Source organism: Scyliorhinus canicula, chromosome 11, assembly GCF_902713615.1.
Source record: "Scyliorhinus canicula chromosome 11, sScyCan1.1, whole genome shotgun sequence".
In the NCBI taxonomy this organism is placed as follows: Eukaryota; Metazoa; Chordata; class Chondrichthyes; order Carcharhiniformes; family Scyliorhinidae; genus Scyliorhinus; species Scyliorhinus canicula.
This window is the reverse complement of record NC_052156.1, coordinates 47,356,977-47,376,248: the sequence shown is the minus strand read 5'-3', so window position 1 is coordinate 47,376,248 and position 19,272 is coordinate 47,356,977. Positions and strand designations below refer to the sequence as shown.

General features: G+C 45.0%; 1 protein-coding gene across 2 annotated transcripts in view; it reads right to left on the bottom strand.

Annotated features, from left to right (window-relative positions):
- LOC119973064 (receptor-type tyrosine-protein phosphatase gamma-like) overlaps positions 1 to 19,272 on the bottom strand; it is a 1,019,600-nt gene that overhangs the window by 62,326 nt on the left and 938,002 nt on the right. For both annotated transcript variants that reach the window (XM_038810525.1, XM_038810526.1), the window contains 5 exons: positions 14,989 to 15,085; positions 14,336 to 14,418; positions 13,609 to 13,743; positions 12,935 to 13,069; positions 9,289 to 9,461 (listed from right to left, as the gene is read on the bottom strand). In XM_038810525.1, coding sequence (XP_038666453.1) covers positions 9,289 to 9,461; positions 12,935 to 13,069; positions 13,609 to 13,743; positions 14,336 to 14,418; positions 14,989 to 15,085 — 623 coding nt within the window. The remainder of the gene's footprint in view (positions 1 to 9,288; positions 9,462 to 12,934; positions 13,070 to 13,608; positions 13,744 to 14,335; positions 14,419 to 14,988; positions 15,086 to 19,272) is intronic.

Here is a 19,272-nt window from a genome sequence, read left to right as displayed (position 1 = left end):
CTCGTCTTTCATACGTGAAAGTTGATTTTCTATGTCAATCAGGTTTTCATTCAATTGCTTATTATCTGCAATCAGCGTCTCTTTTTTCTCTCACAGTAGTTTTCAAAAGTTCATTAAGATCAGCTGCCTGTTGCAATACAGTTGTCATCACATTACTGTCTCCACAAGCCAAATCATTACCTGGGATGAAATCTATTCTTCCAATACGTAATTTATGAATAATCCCCAACATAACAATTCCATACACACAATTACTTCTTAAATTAACTTTAAACAGGGTCATCCCTTCCATTAATACCTCTTACAAATACCTTTTTGTTCAGAAATCTTCCTGGAATGTAAATTGTACCATTAGCTACCATCAATGATTGATCTGCTCCTGTATCTCTTAAAATTTTAATTTGTTTACTTATTTTGTTAAATGACAAAGGGAAATCTTCTCCCTTTGAAACAAAACATCCAGAACCTCCAATAACCTGACTTCCTTCATCAATACACAAGTAATTATCCGAACCACCTTGAGACTTATTCCCCTTTCTCATTAATTCTGAAGGAGCATGTTTCACCTGCACTGCTGCCACAGTTTTAACACCAATTTCCTTTTCAAATGTTTCCCTTCCTACTACTGCAACTGTATTTCCTTTTCAACTGTATTTTGTTTTCAAATGTTTCCTTTCCTGCTCCTGCAACTGTTCTTCCATTTAGAATCCAACAATCTGCCCTCATATGTTTCTTAAATTAATTTAGAGGACCCGATTCTTTTTTTTCCCAATTAAGGGGCAATTTTAGAGTGGCCAATCCACCGTCCCTGCAATTCTTTGGGTTGTGATGTATAGATTTCCATAGATTTCCATTTACGCTGCCCACCTGGAAAACCTCATGTATTTGCGCTCCAATCAAGGGGATGGGCGTGGCCAAGCTGACTCATAAAACCACCAGTTGTTGGGACCTCTCATGTACTCCTTAGATCCTCACCTCCACAGTGGATGGACCAAGAGATTAGAAGAGTTTACTTCACACAAATGTCACATGCACCAGTGGCAGCTCAAACCCTCAGTGGCACACAGCCCCTGCCAGTGTAAGAATGCCACTGGTGAGACTATCAGCTAACCCACTCCGAAAGCTCACTTTATTTCTCACAGTCCAGCAGGTCAATGGAACCGAGACTCCTCAGGAGACCCGAACACTTTCCTGACACGACCTCTGTGTTAAACCTTGGCTCGACATAACATTGCTGCAAACCTCCCAGCAAAGGCACACATCCCTCCAATGACTCTCATTTGCAGGATGTGCCCGCACTCCAACGCTTAACATAGAGCAACATGCATTCACAGTCTGAACTTTTGCACCACACAAGCAGCTGCCACTGTTCTAGCAGGAAGGCACAATGTGGACACCCCAAGTAGAGCCCCTGGAAGACCGAGGACGTTGCGGATGCACGGTGGCGAGAATGCTAGGGCCAGCAAGCAAGACCCTGCACGACTGGAGGCTTCCCACAACAGCAGGGACAGTCGGTGATGCTCAAATGCCGGCCAACCGGCAGGTCGAGAAGAGAAATGAAGGTGGTGTCACATCAGGCCCCTTGTCTATTGTCGCCCCATGTCCATTGAGGGGCCTCCGGACAACTTGTGCCAAAGTCGATTCCGCCTCACCAAGGGGACTATGTGGCACCTGAGGTGGCGGATCTGGCACCACAAACAGTAGAAGGAGTACATCAGCTCCCAGTGGCCATAAAGTTAACGGTCGCCCTCAACCTTTCTGTCTCTTGGTCCTTCCAGGGCTCGAGCGGGGACCTGTGTGGGATACCTGTGTGCATCTGCGATGTTACGGTGGCCCTGTGCGCATCGAACAACATTACCGTTAACTTGGACTAGGTCCACCACAATGCCCGTGCTGCAGAACAGAATTCACTGTCATATCTCAGGTCCAGGGAGTTATCAATGGCACGCATGCGGTCCTCCGGACACTAGTTCAACAGGGGGAGCCCTTCATCAACAGGAAGGGGTTACACTCCCTGTATGTGCAGTTGGTGTGCGATCACCAGCTGCACGTCATGCACTCATATGAACACTACCTAGTTAGCCTGCACAACACATATATCCTGGTGAACTCGTGTAAGTTTCCCAGTGCCTTTGAGGCGCTCCCTCAGATGAGGGGTTGGATAATGAATGACACGGCATATGCACTTAGATAATGGCTGATGAGGCCTCTACTGAGGCCCCAAACTGAGGTGGAGGCCAGGTGTAATAAAGCACACTCAGCAACCTGGAGCATCATCGAATGGTGCAAGGGGCTACTGAAGATGCACTTCCGCTGCCTGGACCACTCTGGTGGGGCTTTCCAATACAGCCCCGAGGGTCTTGTGCCTCTTGGTGGCCTACTGTGTGCTGCACAAGCTGGTGCAGCAGCTGGGTGACATGATGGAGGAGAAAGAGAAATATCAGGCCTCGTTGGATGAGGAGGACCAGGACCTCTAGCAGGAACTCGTGAGACCTGGAGCTGGGTTAACAGGCCACAGAAACGGTTATGCAGGGCCGTCGAACCAGGGATTACCTCATCAACTCTTGCTTCACCGACAAGGAGGCGTAAAGTCTGGTAGCTCCATCGCCATCACGCCCCCCCCCCATTGTCCTCCAGCCCTCCTGTCCCATAGAGCTTTCCACCGCCCCTCAACTGCCCTTACTCTTTCACCCCACCCTCCCCCTTACCATTTCACCCGACCTTCCCATCATCCTGAATCTCCACCCCCCCACCAGCTCTTCAATCGTGCCACCTTCCCACACCATGAGCATCTTCTAGACGGATGGGGGTGGACGCATGCACGCATATATACCTCCCCCCTGACTAACTATATGAAACTACACTTGTGCCAACACATGTGCCATCTATCTTGCTGGTCTTCCGTGGTCTCCTGCACCTTCTAGGCCTTTTGCCAGATTGCATATCAAGAATGGAGGTGGTCTCCTGCTTATCCTCTAGCCTGTGATGCCCTTGGCGGATGTCCTCTGGAGGGCCTGACCTGGATGGACCCGGCCAACTTTCGGGTGTCACAGATGATGGCGTGTCAGCCTGTTCTGCCTGCTGCCTAGCAGTTGCCCTTGTGTCAGGAGGAGGTGGATCAGAAGAGGTGGAAATCCTTGCGGGAGGCCCTAGGATGGGTCCCATCCCTTTTCCCTCCCGTGCTCGCTGGCCCAGAGCTACTCCATGGGATGGAAAGGCAGCTGAATGAGCTCCAGTGGTCTCAACGTCATTTGGCGCTGCCAGTCCTGGAGGCCCAAATCATCTGAACCATGATGGTGATGCCTTCAGCCATGGTGCGAGTGAGCCATATCCCATTTTGCCTCGGTCATGTCCATTTGTGTCTGGTTATTGTCCGTCAGTGCCTGCCGAATGTGCTCAATGCCCTCAGCCATGACCCTTTGTGAGTGGGCCAAGCTCAGGAGCACTGAAGCAATGTCCATCTGCTCCAGGGACTTGTCTGCCTGTCGCTGGGCCCTCCTGTCCTGTGCCTCAGTCATGGACAGCACAGTGGGCCAAAGCCTTGGGCCTCCTGACACATGGCTCTGGTCTCTTGCCCCAGGCATTCCACTGTGGATCTCACTCTTTCAGTGTTGGCCTGGGTGCCATGCATTGATGGCACCATCTCCTGGGCCTGAAGACGATAGGACTCCTCCAGTTGTACTTGCAGGTGCTGGAATGTTGCTGACATCCTCTCCTGTAAATTTTGGCTCCGAATTTGCAGCTGGATCAGTGATGGAATAACCTTTTCCAGAGGTGCAACATCTGTCCTGGGGCAGCTGTTCCCTGAGATAGGGCAGCCCTCCAACTGACCAGTTCCTCAGGAGTTGCTGCCTCCACCTTATATGCTACCTGGTGCTCACCAGAGGGTGACCAGGAGCCTGACCGCTAACACTTCCCACCGAGGTGATTGTTTCTGCGCTGGTGGATGGTGCAGGTGATTGCAGTTCTGAGAAATCGGTGTCATGCCTAGAAATCTGCATCTGGGTGTTCTGAGGGTCTGGACTGAGGGCAGCAACCCCCGGATGAACCAGCCTCATCTGGTGAGGATGATGCAATACAAAGGACTTGGGGTCAGCTCTTGGGAAGGACAGGCTGTGGGACATGAAAGACTCACTTGAGATAGGCCATCTGGATAAAGTTGTATTGGATACTCACTTCCTCGCCACATGCCGAACGCCATACCAGCCACTGCCCACTTCAGCCACCCCAACGAGTTCCATGGCCCATTCTTCAAAGGGGATGAGGATGCGTAGCTCCGATATGCCCCCACACGTCTTCCGACACCCTTCAATTATGTCCTGCTTTATCCTTGGGACACACAAAGGACAATGTGACACCGGCAGGCAGGTTTTAGGGGGTCTCTCGATGGTGGCATATGGTGGACAAGGCGCCGAGCCAAAGAGGATAGGGCTTGTGTTAGGGGTTTCTGGAGAATGGGTTCTGACGGACATGCTGGAGTGTTGCAGGCATGGATATGGTCAGGGACAGGAGTGATACCAGGGTCACACAGGTGGTTACTCACCCTAGCAGCTCGAAGGTCATTGATTATCTTCTTACATTGCATTCCAATCCTCCTGGTGAGGCTGCCAGCATTCATAGCAGCCGCCACCTCAATGTTATCTAGCATTTGGTCAAATTCTACACCCAGAAATCTTGGAGCTGGTCTTCTTGCAGGCATCCTCTTGGCTGGAATGACAGTCTGGGGTGAGTGGAATGCTTAAATGTTGATCCAGCTTGTCAGACTAACAAGGTGATTCCTGACCCCAGTGAATCACTCACCTCGGGAATTCGGCAAGATTGACGTGGGCAGAGTGATAGCCCATTTGCATGCTGTGAATCTCACCTCTCCAGTGCCCTTAGCGCAAGTGGGAAGCACTTAGTTTCAAAGCCGGAGCTTCACGCCCTTTGTTTACTTTTCCTTGAATTCTTCTGAACCATAACTTGGTTTCTGTTCACTTAACTCCAGACTTCTCAGACATTTCTCTTCATTTCTCGGGTTTCCTTAACTACCTGCTCTTCAGATCTCTGTACTTGTTTTCTTTGCCTTTATAGGAACATAGGAACAGGAGTAGACCATTCAACACCTCAAGCTTGTCCCGCCATTCAATTAGATCATGGCTGATCTGCGACCTAACTCCATATACCTGTCTTTGGCCCATAACGCTTAATATCTTTGCTTTACAAAAATCTACCTATCTCAGGTTTAAAATTCAGAACTGTTCTAGCTTCAACTTCTGTTTGTGGGAGAGAGTTCCAAACCTCTATGTCCCTTTGAGTGAAGAAGTTCTTCCTAACATCTCTCCTGAATGGTCTGGCCCAACCTTTTAGACCATGCCCTCTAGTTTTAGAATCTCCAACCAGTGGAAACAGTCTATCTTTATCTACCCTGTCTTTCCCTGTTAATATCTTGAATACTTGGATTAGATTATCCCCTTAACCTTCTAAATTTCGGTGAAAACAGGTCTAATTTGAGTAACCTGTCCTCGTAACTCAACTCCTGTACTCCAGGTATCATTTTTGCAAACCTATTTCCTAAGATGTGGGGTCCAGAACTGCTCACTGTACTCCAAGTGGGGTTTAACTAAGGTTCTGTAAAGCTGCAGCATAACCCCTGCATCTTTATATTCCAATCCAGGGCGGCACGGTGGCACAGTGGTTAGCACTGCTGCCTACAGCGCTGAGGACCCGGGTTCAGTCCTGGCCCCAGGTCACTGTTTGTGTGGAGTTTGCACATTTTTCCCGTGTCTGCGTGGGTTTGACCCCACAACCCAAAGATGTGCAGGGTAAGTGGATTGGCCACACTAAATTGTCCCTTAATTGGAAAAAATAATTGGGTACTCTAAATTAAAAAAAAATCTTTATATTCCAATCCTCGAGATATAAAGGCGAGCATTACATTCGCCTTTTTGATTATTTTCTGGTATTTTAAGGATACCTGAGCCCAAAGTCTCTTTGGAATACACTTTACCTAACCATTTAGAAAGTACTCTACTCTCTCCTTTTTTGGACCAAAATGGATAAACTCACACCTGCTTACATTAAATTCCATCTGCCACAATTTTGCCCATTCACCTAGTCTATCAATACAACTTACAATTTTATGCTATCACCTAGGCTGTCTTCAATGCCACCTAACTTTGTATCATCCGAAAATTTGTAAATATTTTTAGTGAACATTTTAAAATTCATATACAAATACAAAACACAAAAACAAGAACATCCCCCAAACCCCCCCTCTCCCCCAGCAAGTGACAGTGACCAGCTCTTTAAAATACATAACAAACAGTTACCATCTTAAATGGAACCTTCCAATTGACACGTGAGCATGTATTTACTTTCTCTAAATAAAAACATTTCAGGAGGACCCCAGCCACACCAAGGCACTGGACGGAGAAGCTGACTTCCATTCGAGCAGAACCCGCCTCCGAGCAATCAGTGAGGCGAAGGCTAAAACATCTGCCCCCTCTCCCGTCTGCAACTCTGGCAGCTCTGACACCCCAAATATGGCCTTTAGGGAATCCGGCTCCAGCTCCCTACCTAAGATCACCGACATTATGCTCAAGAGCCCCAAGGGTTCGCTAGCTTAGGACATGTTCCAAATATATGTACGTAATTCGCTGGGCCTTTCCCACACAGCTCGCACTTATCTTCTAACCCCTTAAACACCCGACGTTAAGTGTGTCCGATGCACTACCTTCAGTTGTAAGATCCCGAGCCTCATACAAGATGACGTAGCATTCATGCTCCATAAGGCCTCACATTACACCCCCTCCTCCACTTCACCCATAGTTCTTCCTCCCATTTTGCCTTAGTTCTCACCAGAAAGGCCCAGTTTCCTGCCAACAGTCTCCCATAGATAGTTGAAGTGTAACCCTCCTTCAACCCAACCAGTGACAGTACCCGCTCCATCAACGACACAGGTGGCACAACTGGAACTTGAATAAACCTTCCTCGCAAAATTCTGGACTTGCAAGTGCCAGAATGCCTCCGACTGCAGACGCCCAAACTTCTCCGGTAGCTCCCCAAAACTCACAAAGCGCCCCTGCAGGAACAAAACCCCATTACTCCCACCCACGTATCATCCCATTCCCTAAACCTGGCATCCACCCTAGCCGGCTCAAACCTATGGTTTTCCCTGATCGGTATCATCCTTGACCTTCTCCCCGCTTTAAATTGCTGCTGTAATTGCCTCCATATTTTTTAGCATAGCCACCACCACCGGGTCCCCTGAAAACTTCCTCGGGGAGAACGGGAGTGGGGCCATCACCAGCCACCGCAATCCCGTCCCCTCACACGACCTGATCCCCCACCAACCCAACACCTTCTCTGTCTTTGCCACCCAATAATAGTAAAGCTGGTTTGCCAGCCCCAACCCCACTGACTGCCAGTCCCTCTGGCGGACCACTCTTCGGATCCTCACCACCTTCCCTGCCCATATAAATGACAAAATCATGCTTTCCACCCCTACAAAGAACGCCTTTGGTAGAAACACAGGCAGGCATTGAAACAGGAATACGAACTGTGGCAAGAAATTCATCTTCACCGATTTCACTCGCCCAGCTAACGACAGTGGAAGTCTATCCCATCTCTGAACTTCTGCCTTCACCCTGCTTACCAAGCGTGTAAAATTTAGATTCTGAAGCTGTGTCCAATCCTTTGCCACCTGTACCGTTAAGTACCTGAAATGCGGGTTTGTCAGCCTGAATGGCAACATACCCAAAAGGAGTTCTCCTCCCCAGCGGCGTGACCAGAAAACATTCACTTTTGTCCCAATTCAGTTTATACCTGCAAAATGCTCCGAACTGATTTTGTCTCCCTATTATGACTCCCATCGTCAGGGCCGGATCCGTGACGTACCGCAACAGGTTGTCGGCATACAGAGACATCCTATGCTCCTTGTGGTATACCTGCCAATTTGAGTAATTATCCCCACTCTCCGTCATCTGCCACTCAACCAATTTCCTAACCATGTCAATTATGTGCTCTCAACTCCGTGGGCTTCCACCTTAGTTAACCGTCTCTTATGTGGGACTTTATCAAATGCCTTCTGGAAGTCCATATAAATGACATCAATAAACATTCCCTGGTCCATTACCTTGGTCACCTCCTCAACAAATTCAATTAAAGTAGTCAGGCATGGCCTTCCCTTCACAAATCCATGCTGGCTCTCCCTGATTGACCAACATTTTTCATGGTGTTCAATTACCCCATCCCTGATTATAGACTCCAGCAATTTCCCCACCATTATTCCATGGTATGGCTTTTGTTCTAGCAAAGCTGAGAGATGTTCCCTCTTTAGTCTTCTAAAACCAACTGCTTCTCGCAGAGCTGTGAGAGCTGCTCTCATTATCTATCTCCAACTGCAATCAAATTAGCTAAATTAAAACTTAAAAGCTTCTGCACCTTACAAGGCCCCAGCTGCTCCTCAACCCACATATGCTTATGCCTTTTATTTATTCTTCACGCCATAGCCCTCTCTATAAGCACAATAGAAACACAGTTGAAACTTAATCAACCCCCACACATACGAACAGCTTTGCCCAGCATGAATCTAACTATAGAGCTTACCCTTCCAGGCACAGAAACATTAAAATAAACATATTTAAAACTATACCTTATTTCTAATATTTACTAATACAAATATAAATCCCTTAAAACTACCTTTGTTTTCAACACTGATTATAGGACTTATGTACAAGGGTAGACCAACTGACTGAATTTTGACTAATTTAAACTGAATTTTAAACACTCTAATGTGACAACAGTATGTGAAGCAGGCCTAATGCTCCAATTGACTGGTGATCACTGCAGCTGTATATCATTAATAGTGGATTAATGTGGCCATATGTACCTTTGGAGCCAAACGTCTGAATGAAATATGACAAAGAATCTTGATCAGGTGTAACTGGCAGAAATTCACCATGTTAACATGGGAACAGCTAGTTTTGTGAATAAGAATTGCTTCAGCAAACTGACTGCTGAACTCAACGTAAAAGATTATGAAAGCTCAATAGTAAGTGGTTCCAGGTGTCATTCACTTATGTTTCAAATTCCACAATCCTTTGCGTTATTTTAGTTAATTCTGCCTGGACTTTTAGAAAATAGGGTGGAAAGCAAGCAGAAACTCCGGCACATTATTGATGCAATCAGAAGAATGAATGATCCTGAAACACGAAAATTATTTTAATATAAGGAGCTGAATCAAATGCAGTCCCATGCACAATTTGATTTCCCTCAAACATGTGAGGAAAAGTCATTTCCACATACCTGCAATGTACTACCACTGGTCCCATGTCTGATATTTGAGCCGCAGATGACTTTCTTACAAAGGTGAGTACAGGAAGTGCATATTCTGGTACCCCCATATCGGGCCACTGTGTATAGTGATATTGGATAACCATTCGCTCATTTTGACGTCCCTTGGGGTTTCCCTTTTGTCCCTGTAACCACAATTCATCAGCATTAGTGAATATGTAAAATTTTATTTGGAGTAAAATTGGCAAATCGAAAACTGTGCCAACTAGGACAACACTCGTACATTATTGCTTGACCTAACACGCGTGCGTAATACTTACTTCTGCAATTCAGATTGCAATATGCAAATACAAGGCCAAAAAAGCAGGGAAAATTTTGAAAAATTTCAGAAAAGTATAATATATCCAATAAAATCAGAATTAAACCATGGACTGCTTACTTCTACTTCAAATGACTAATAGCAAGAAAAACTAATCGCATAGCAAATTCACTTATTTGTCAGGTGGCAATTCAGAATTGAATAATGATGAAGTCAATGCTATCTTTATTCCAAATTCCTCTTGTGTTGGAATGCCTGTAAACAGATACAACTTTGATAATCTATTGATCCATTTGTGTCACCTCCCTTCCTCCCCAGATCCACCCAGATCACATAGCAATTCTCTAATCAGAGAGAAAAGGCGGGCAGAGGAGACAGACAACTAATCAGTGATCACTCCTCTAAAAAAGCGTTCTAAAGCTACAGACCCCCATTGTCTTTTTTAAAAAAGTGTGCAGGGCCAGGACATTTGCCCCGGACCCATTGTCAGAAAGCAATTTTCATGTTGTTCCAGAACAGTGGGTGGGATTCTCTGATCCTGAGGCTAAGTGTTGACGCTGTCGTAAACGTCGTTGGCATCAAAATGGCCTCAGGATCAGCAATTCTGGCCCCTACAGGGGCCAGCACGGCACTGGAGCGGCCCACGGCTGCTCCGGCTGCCGATCCCGGTGTCAACTGGGTGCCTCGGGGTCCGCACATGCACAGTGGCACCGGTGCCATCGCGCGCATGCGCAGTGACACCGACGCCAATGCACGCATGCGCAGTGGCTTCCTTCTCCATGCCGGCCTCGACGCAACATGGCGTAGGGCTACAGGGGCCAGCGCGGAAGAAAGGAGGCCCCCAGCCCGAGAGGCCAGCCCGCCGATCGGTGGGCCCCGATCGCGGGCCAGGCCACACCGGCCCCCCCCACCCCGGGGTCGGATCCCCCTCCCCCCCCCCCCACAGGCCGCCCCCGGACCCTTCAAAGCCGAGGTCCCGCCAGGTAAGACCAGGTTAGAACAGTGCTGGCGGGACTCGGGTTTTTTGATACAGCCGCTCGGCCCATCACAGGCCGAGAATTGCCGGGGGGGTGGCCCGTAAAGCGGCCCCGACGGGCGCCAATGGCTCTGATTCACCGCTCACTGCTCTGTGGAAAATTGCGTCCCGGCGGTATGGTGCGATTCGCGCTGGTTGCAGCGATTCTTCGGTCCGGCCCTGGGCTGAGAGAATCCCGCCCAGTGAATCAGTGCTTCATCACTTGAATTTATCTAGGCCCAAGCAAAGCAAGTTTTAGTGTAAATATATACTCCAGGAGGAAAATGAAAAATCAGGAGCTGGATTCTCCGCTCGACGCCGAAATCACGTTCGGCGATGGGACGGAGAATCCGTTTTGGCGCCGAAATCGGAAGCGGCGGTTTCCAAATTCCACTCCACCCCACCGACAATCGGCGTGCTCGTGGAGTACGCCGCGCTGAGTATCCACCGCCTCAGGCCATTGCCTGAGGACTGCCGCGTGTGCTCCGTTGCCGACCAGCCGAATTCCTGACGGCGTGGTTCTCTCATGGTCCCACTGTCCGGGATCCTTGCGTGGTGGCTGTGGACTTAGTCCTTGGGGCTGGGGGCAATGTATGCGGGTGGTCCGGGGTGCGCGAGCGGCCGATGAGGGGCACTATTTTGCCGGTCCATGTCCGCGATCAGAGTCCGTCATGGAGCACAATGCGGCCGCTGCAGGCATGGCCTCTGACCCGGAAGTGCTGGGGGCTGTATCGGCTGCCTGCTGGCCTCCAGCAAAACGGGGAATCTGTGGCCTTTTGAAGTCAGTTTTCCTGGCGTAAAAGACCAGTTTTCTCGACAGTGTGGGGACATAGTCCCAAAAACAGAGAATCCAGCCCCAGCAGTTTCAGTTGTTCACATTATCTATGGAACCAACAAACAATTACATCCCTGTAGGTCAAAGGTGGACAGCCACTGTATGGCTGTTTGCATGAAAACATTCAATTCTGTGGTTAATGCTGGATGAAAGAGTTATATTGGGTGGGATTGAACTAAATGGGAACAAAGTCCCATCGTGAGCGCGTTTAGCTGCGAGTTTCCCAGCGCTCGCAGCACCGAGAAACACAACGCTGTAAAATGGCACTCGCGTCAGATAGGGGCCTCAATGGGGAAAGTGCAGCTGAGGCCACACATAGCCCCGTTTAGTGCACTGAGGAGCTCCGTTCACAAAACTCCTCAGTGTAAGGAGAGATCAGGATGCCGTTTTAAATGGTGTCCCAATCTCTGGAACCCTAAAGCGACCCCCTCCAAAGCCCAACGCACTATGGGAGGGTCAGAGGGTTCCTAGCCTCAACCCCAAGCACCAGTGCTGGGCACTCCTGTTCAGATTGCCGCTGCACAGAAAATGCGAGCTTGGCAACTTGGCAGTGCCAACCTGGCACATTGGCAGTGTCCCTGCCAGCTGGCAGTGCCATGGTGCCAGGCTGCAAGTACCAGGGTGCCCTGGTGGCACCAGCAGAGCCAGCGCACCACCCTGCCCAATGGGCATGCACCTGGGGGCCTCCGATCCCTTGGGAAGCTCCCGTAATTGCAGTTTTATCTGGTCCCTGATTGTGAAGAACAGTACTAAACAGCGCTTGCCCAAGGTTTTTGAGGCGAAAGGGATAGATCACACGCCTCGGGTAACTCAGGAAATGCACATTAAAGTGAGACACGCTGTCTCATTTTAATATGCAAATTTGCTAAAAAGTCATCCTGCCCATTTACACGAGATCTTGCAAGGCGTTCAAGCGCTGCTTTCAGGGCGCAGCGTGGTGGAACATTGCACCCATAGTTTCCATTGCAGCAAATAAAGGATGATTCCTCCAATTATGCATATCATAAAAATATATTTCCCGTACCTTTATTCTGAAGTACAAAAAATGTATTTCTTTTAATGCATGGTAAAGATGAGAACTATTTTCCAGGAGCAAATTGAACCGAGTCGCACCTACATGTTGAGGTGGATGCCAAATATGTTATGGTCCTGGGCAAAGAAGATCTGGAGAGTTCCCCTGATGTCCTTGCAAATGTGAATCCCTTCACCAACATCATAAGAAATGTCAGTTTGCTGTTACCTCATTACTGTTTGAGGGACTGCGTTGCAAAAAAATTGGTTACTGTGTTGCCTTATGTTATAACTGTGACTGCAATTCAAATGGAATTTATTGACTGCTGGCATTTTAAGATGCTCTCAGGACATGAAAAGCACTTTATAAATAACCTATAGTTTATCTTTTCACATTTGTTTGTAATTGTGCCAAGCCTAAGGTTCCTCATGTGCGCTTGAGAAGTATGAAAAGGCACACTTATATTTCTACATTTACCTTTTTAACTTTTGTGTTCCTTATGGTGAACCGGCGTACTGTGCAACATGCCCGTACTTTTGTGCTCTTCAAAGTGACAATAATATTGCCGTACTCTTCATTGTTCTCACTTGGCCAGTACTGATCACATTTTCGCTAAAACAAGAAATAGAGAGTCTAATTCTACCCAGAGAGTGCCATAAATAAATGTCAAAATTACAATACATTTATGCTAGCTATGGCTCAGTTGCTAGCACACTTGCCTCTTGAATGAGAAAGTTGTCAAGTCCAGGACTTGAGCACAAAAATCAAGTTGACACTGCAGTACTGAGGGAGTGTTGTTTTCGAATGAAGTGCTGAAATGAGGGACTATCTGCCTTCTACAGGTGGATGTATAAGGCCCCTCAGCACTATTTTGAAAAACAGTAAGGGAGTAGTGCTTAGTGTCCCAGTCAATATTCATCAGTCACAATAACAGATTATCTGGATGTAATTACATTGTTGTTCGCAGAAGCTTGTCACATGCAAATTGTAAATAGCATTTCTCATTTATAGCAGTGAATACACTTCAGAAGTACTTCATTATCTGCAACGTGTTTGAGACATCCCGTGGCCATGAAAGGTGCTATATAAATGTATGATGAATTCAAATCAAAGCAAGAATCTGAAAACAACAAATTAAGAAGATCACATACTCGTCCTTTCTCCACTAAATTTGTAATCATAACAATAATTCCTGTGTTTTGTTCCCATATCATTCTCCAAAAATCTTCAAACGTAGGTTTAAGAGGTCCTTGTGCAGCTATATAGGCTTTTGACTTGTTGTAACCCTGTCGAGGGGACAAAACAATATCAAATAAATTTGATGTACTGCCCAAAAATCAAACCTGAAAAGGTAAACACCATGATAATCTCTTTTAAGCTGTGAAGGCTTTGACATTTTGGTAAAATTAAACTCGCTATCATTTCCTCTGCAAAATCTGAGCCAATATTTCACTACTCTTGACGCTTCTCTGCACAAATGTGAAAATTCAACGATTGAAACGCCACACGATTCATATCCATTTAATTGTCAAGATTTCCCTTTATTCCACATTTTTAATTCTGCTGGAACAGAAACTCTGCTTTCAAAAAATACAGATCTATGCAACCACTAGAAACTGGATTGAAGAAGTTGAAACTAATTTTACATACGTTTATTATAGGAAAGGAAGGGAAAGAGTATGAGAGAAAGAAAAAGAGAAATATTGGCTTAACTGTCTGCCTAAGCTGAATTTAAATCTAGAACTTAGAAATCAAACAACACATACAGTAGTGTTCAAATCCGTGATTCACACAGTCTCTATTTCAATTCTAGAATTCTTTGAATTGAATGACCCTGGCAAATGAAAGAAATACAGTAAATATAAAAGAATAACTTACATCGACATAATTGGCATTGATGTAGTCACTGTGCTTTGAATCCTTTCCTGGTATTGGCCTTAGTTTAACTCTGCTGTGATCATCTGCAGAAGGGGAAATATTAATCCACAAGAATAAACCACTTTGATCTTCAGATATTTCAAAAGTTACTTCACAAATTCTGACAGATATTCAACAAATAAAATAACACACAATTCAGTAAGGTCAGATAGCCTGATGTCTCGCATGTGGTGCAGAATAATGCCGACATTGTAGATTCGATTTTCATTTTATTTGAGGTAAACTTGGGATCTGCCTCATCACCCTGCCTGAGAGTGGAAGGCAATGGCAATCCTCCACTGACAAAAGAACTGCCAAGAAAATGGTTCAGGATTAAGCATCAGCAGACAATGTGCCAATTAAGACCTGCCTTTGGGCAGAGCACACATAAATGAATAAATGAACACTGTAAACACAAAACAAGGACACTCATTGCCAATTGAAATAATTTACTGTTATTTGGGGCTGAATAATAATTTTCAGAATCTTGATTGAACAACCTCATGCTTTTTATCCAAGATGTACTCCTTCACCACCCAAAGTGGGTAGATTTCAGTGCAATATATGAAAGACTGATTTAGACATTAATATATTTGAATCCAGCATAGTCTTACATGCTACAATGTTGATGTATCGGTTTTTGTGCTTGTTATCTGGATGGTTGGAATGTTCTGATGTGATGTTCATATCGGTTGTACAACGCTGCACTTCCTACAAATTAAAAAAGGAATAAGGAATACTTCACTGATTTCCTATTCAAAACATTACGACATTCAATAGTTGGGCACACCACACTTTCATTTTATGTGCATAGATTATCATATACAAGTCAATACTTAGGTACAGAAATAAATTTCCGGCTTTTTAAAGATGCAGACATTTTATCTCAAATATCAGAAGGATTATCTGGTATTTAACTGTGGTTCAAACTGAAAATTAAATTCCCATGAAGACTCAGTGCATTTACCCAGTCAATAGTTGAGTCATTCAGAACTGGGAGGTTGTAGCTTGGACATTCAGCTTGAAGCATCTGCTTTCCACATCTTTAGCAGCAGTTGAAACGCTGCAACTGGCCTCTGTGCTCTTCGACTTGGGAAAGGAAAATAGTTCATGCCTCTACTCCTGATTGATACCTAGCACTTCTTGTTGGAAATCTCATCCAGGATTATATGGTTCAAAAGTAAACTCTGCTGCTTTTGAGAGGTATATCCCTTAGGTGGGCCACTGGAGGGTGAAGAGTCAGTACTTTTAACAGAGAGAAGAGATTAAAATTGTTGGAATAAATGAAAGGAAATTAAATGCCCTTTTTTTCCTCCACAAGAAAAAAGTTAGCAAAAAAGGTTGGATTGGTAGTTCAATTTAAAGGGCTGGAAGTTCCAGTTTCAAAGAGTTTAGTAGTCACTTGTAAACATGATGGAGTCGGCTTTCATCCTTATTGCCTGGTATTAAGTGTCATGGGGAGGAGTACAGAACAGAAAATCTGATGGAGAAGATCGTACTCAGATGATTTTCTTTCCATTTATATTAAGGAAAGGAACATTTAGTGTGAGTTGGTCCTCACTGTAGACTTTTCTTTCTGTGCATCACCCAGGCAATGCTTAATGCTCAGGTTGCACAGTCAAACGTTTGTCCAAATGTATCTGTACATTTTGACACTTGAATGCATTGGCTTTTACACTTTTGACATAATACAAAATATTATTTCGGGAATTATGTTCATTACCCTGAAAGAAAAAAATTGAAATTCCATTTGGATTTGTTTTTGGAATAAGGTGAAACTTTTAAGACAATGGGGAGGTTTGTGGGGAAAATTTGTTGGAACAGTCTAGCGATTGCTATAGTCTGAGAAAGATTTTATTGTAAATTGCTAACTTAAGAACTTTCCAGACATTTCCTTTTTCATTTCATTTCATGTTTGCAACTGATTTGTCCTTCAGCACTATATCTCATTAGACTGAAAATGTTTTATTGGCATTTCAATGAACTTGAACAAAGGAATTTCTTTAGTCTCTTGGATTCAATCAATATTAGGTCAATGTAAGAACTGGAGCAGGAGTAAACCATGATTTTGTTAAATAGTGCAGGCTCCAAGTGCCAAATGGTTTACTCATGTTCCAGTTTTTACATTGACCTAATATTGTTTGAATCCAAGAGACTAAAGAAATTCCTGGGACAGGAAGAAACCTAGAGGATGTTCCACTATCTAGCCCGGAGCATTGAATTCAATTATAGCATCCCTATCACCAACTCAACACAGGCTCGCAATCCCAACTGAAAGCCTTCCCTATCTGACCACAATCTTTCAAACTTAGATTTGTAAAATGTGCTGAGGATTGAAGGTTGCCACTTTCACACCTCAGATCAAAATAGGATTACGGGATAAGCAGAAAACCATAGGCCAGATTGCTGAATATCATAAACTGGTGAGCGACGCGAGTACATCATACGGATAAAATCAATACTCACCTAGAAAGACATTGCATAAGGTTTCATACAAAGGATTATGGGCAAAAATGAGCCCAAGGTAGAGAATCAATATGATAACATGGGTTGAGGGTAGAAGAAAGGTTTCCTTTCCGATTGGGCAGATATGACAAGTGTATGCTTGCTCCAAGGATTTGTACTGGGGCCTCAGTTCTTTACCATACGCATCAATGACTTTAATGAAGAAATACAGAGTTGTATATGAAGTTGTAGATGGCACTGAAGGCACAATAAATTGTGTGGATGGGAACAGAAAATTACAAACAGACACAGTCAGATTAGATGAAGGGGTAGAATTATGGCAGAGAGAGTTTAAAGTGGGTAAGTGTGAGATTGTCCACATTGGATCTGAGAAAGGCAAATCAGAATATTGTCATATTGCTGAGAGGATCCGTGACAAAGCAAAAGGATTTAGATGTGCATGTACATAAATCACCAAAAGCTGGTGTACGGGTACAAAAAACAATCAAAAAAGGTTAATCAAATATTGGCTTTCATCTCAGTGGGGTTGGAATTCAATGTGAGAAAATAATGCTTCAGTTGTACAGAGCCTCAAGATCCTCATCTGCTGCACTATTGTTCAGTTTTAGGCAACAAACCTCTTGAAAGATACATTGGTTTTGGGAAGTCACAGCACAGGTCAACCAGAATGATGCGAGGGCATAACAAAACTTGACAAGTTTCAAAATTGTTTTTTATTTCATTACGTTTAGAAAGGGTGATCTAATTGAGGTGTTTAAAATGATACGGGAGAGGGGTGTGGATGTTCTGGCCGCTCGCACCAGCGGGATCTCCTGGACCCGCCGATGGTGATCCCCTGCCGCGGGGTTTCGAGGTGGCGGAGGATGGGTTCAATGGGAAATTTCCGTTGACAGCGACAGGACCAGAAGATCCCACCACCAGCCAATGACGGGCCGCCTCCCAACGCCGAGAAACACGCCGCGAGGGGCACGGAAAATCCACCCCCCCCCCCCACCGAGATTTTATTTTGTGCATACAAAGAAACAATTTACACTTGGGGAAAATCCACAACAAGAGGTCATAATCTTAAGAATTAGAGCTAGGCCATTTCATAGAGAGACAGAAACTTTTTTTCTCACAAAAATCTGGAACTTACTTCCCCTGAAGGATGTGGATACTTGGTCAATTTAAATTTCAACAATGATTTGATAGCGAAGGAGGTAAATCTCAAGGACAATCTGAGCTTTTAGGGGGCATAAGGTGGCAATAGAAGGAATATTAGAGAAGGAAGCAAATTCATGGCTAGGGCTTGGAGGAACACTGGATTGGTAGAAATTTGGTTTGGTGGGCTAGGGGAAGGAATGGGCACAGCAGGAGGGGCAGAGAACAGAGATTTAAGAAAATGTGTCATAGTGAAGAAGAGAAGTCAGAGATTATTGTGATTATCTTTATATTCTAGGAAGGTCAAATATAATTGTAAGTTTTAATAAACAACCAAACTTCCATCCTAATATTTCAGTTTATTTTTTTTATTTTTATTTTTTCTTTAAAATTTAGATTACCCAATTATTTTTTCCAATTAAGGGGCAATTTAGCATGGCCAATCCACCTACTCTGCACATTTTTGGGTTGTGGGGGCGAAACCCACGCAGACACGGGGAGAATGTGCAAACTCCACACGGACAGTGACCCAGAGCCGGGATCGAACCTGGGACCTCAGCGCCGTGAGGCGGTTATGCTAACCACTAGGCCACCGTGCTGCCCTATATTTCAGTTTATGATGAAGTATTTGAGAATTCCTCCCCAGACAATATCAGGTGCAACAGAGCCAAATGTAATCAAGTTCAGAGGTGGATGTGTCAAAACAACGAAAATCTAATGTTGCTGGGAATCTTAATAAACGTATGCTTGATATGTTACATTCACATCACTATCATTACATATGCTGCATTAGAATCCAAGTATAGACCTGCCGCGAAGACTTGTTCTTCAAGGTCTCAGAAAAATCAAGCCCTCGATAATGTGATTATCTTGCAGTGATTAATGTTCTGTCAGCTCTAGTTGAACAGGAAGCACCAACGCATGCTTCAGAAGTGTATCCCTACATGAATTTCGTCCTTTCTCAGCTGAGGAGCATCACACTGTCATTTGAAGGAAGAGATAGAAATGGAAAGATGCAGTATTTTTAAATGACAAAAAGACAAATGCAAGAGAATGCTTCTGGTTATAAGCCATTATTCCTGTCATCAGTAGAGCTAAAGCAATCCGCTTTAGGACATATTTTATGCAAGCTGCAAAAGTCACGCATCACATTAAATATAACTAACAAGTGATCCTTTCCTGGAATGGAACATTTCATTGTATTTCGCACACCAGTTTCGTATGTGGAGTTGCTTAGTGATTGTGCGTTACCATATTGACATAAGCATAGACATAATACAACATGCATAGAA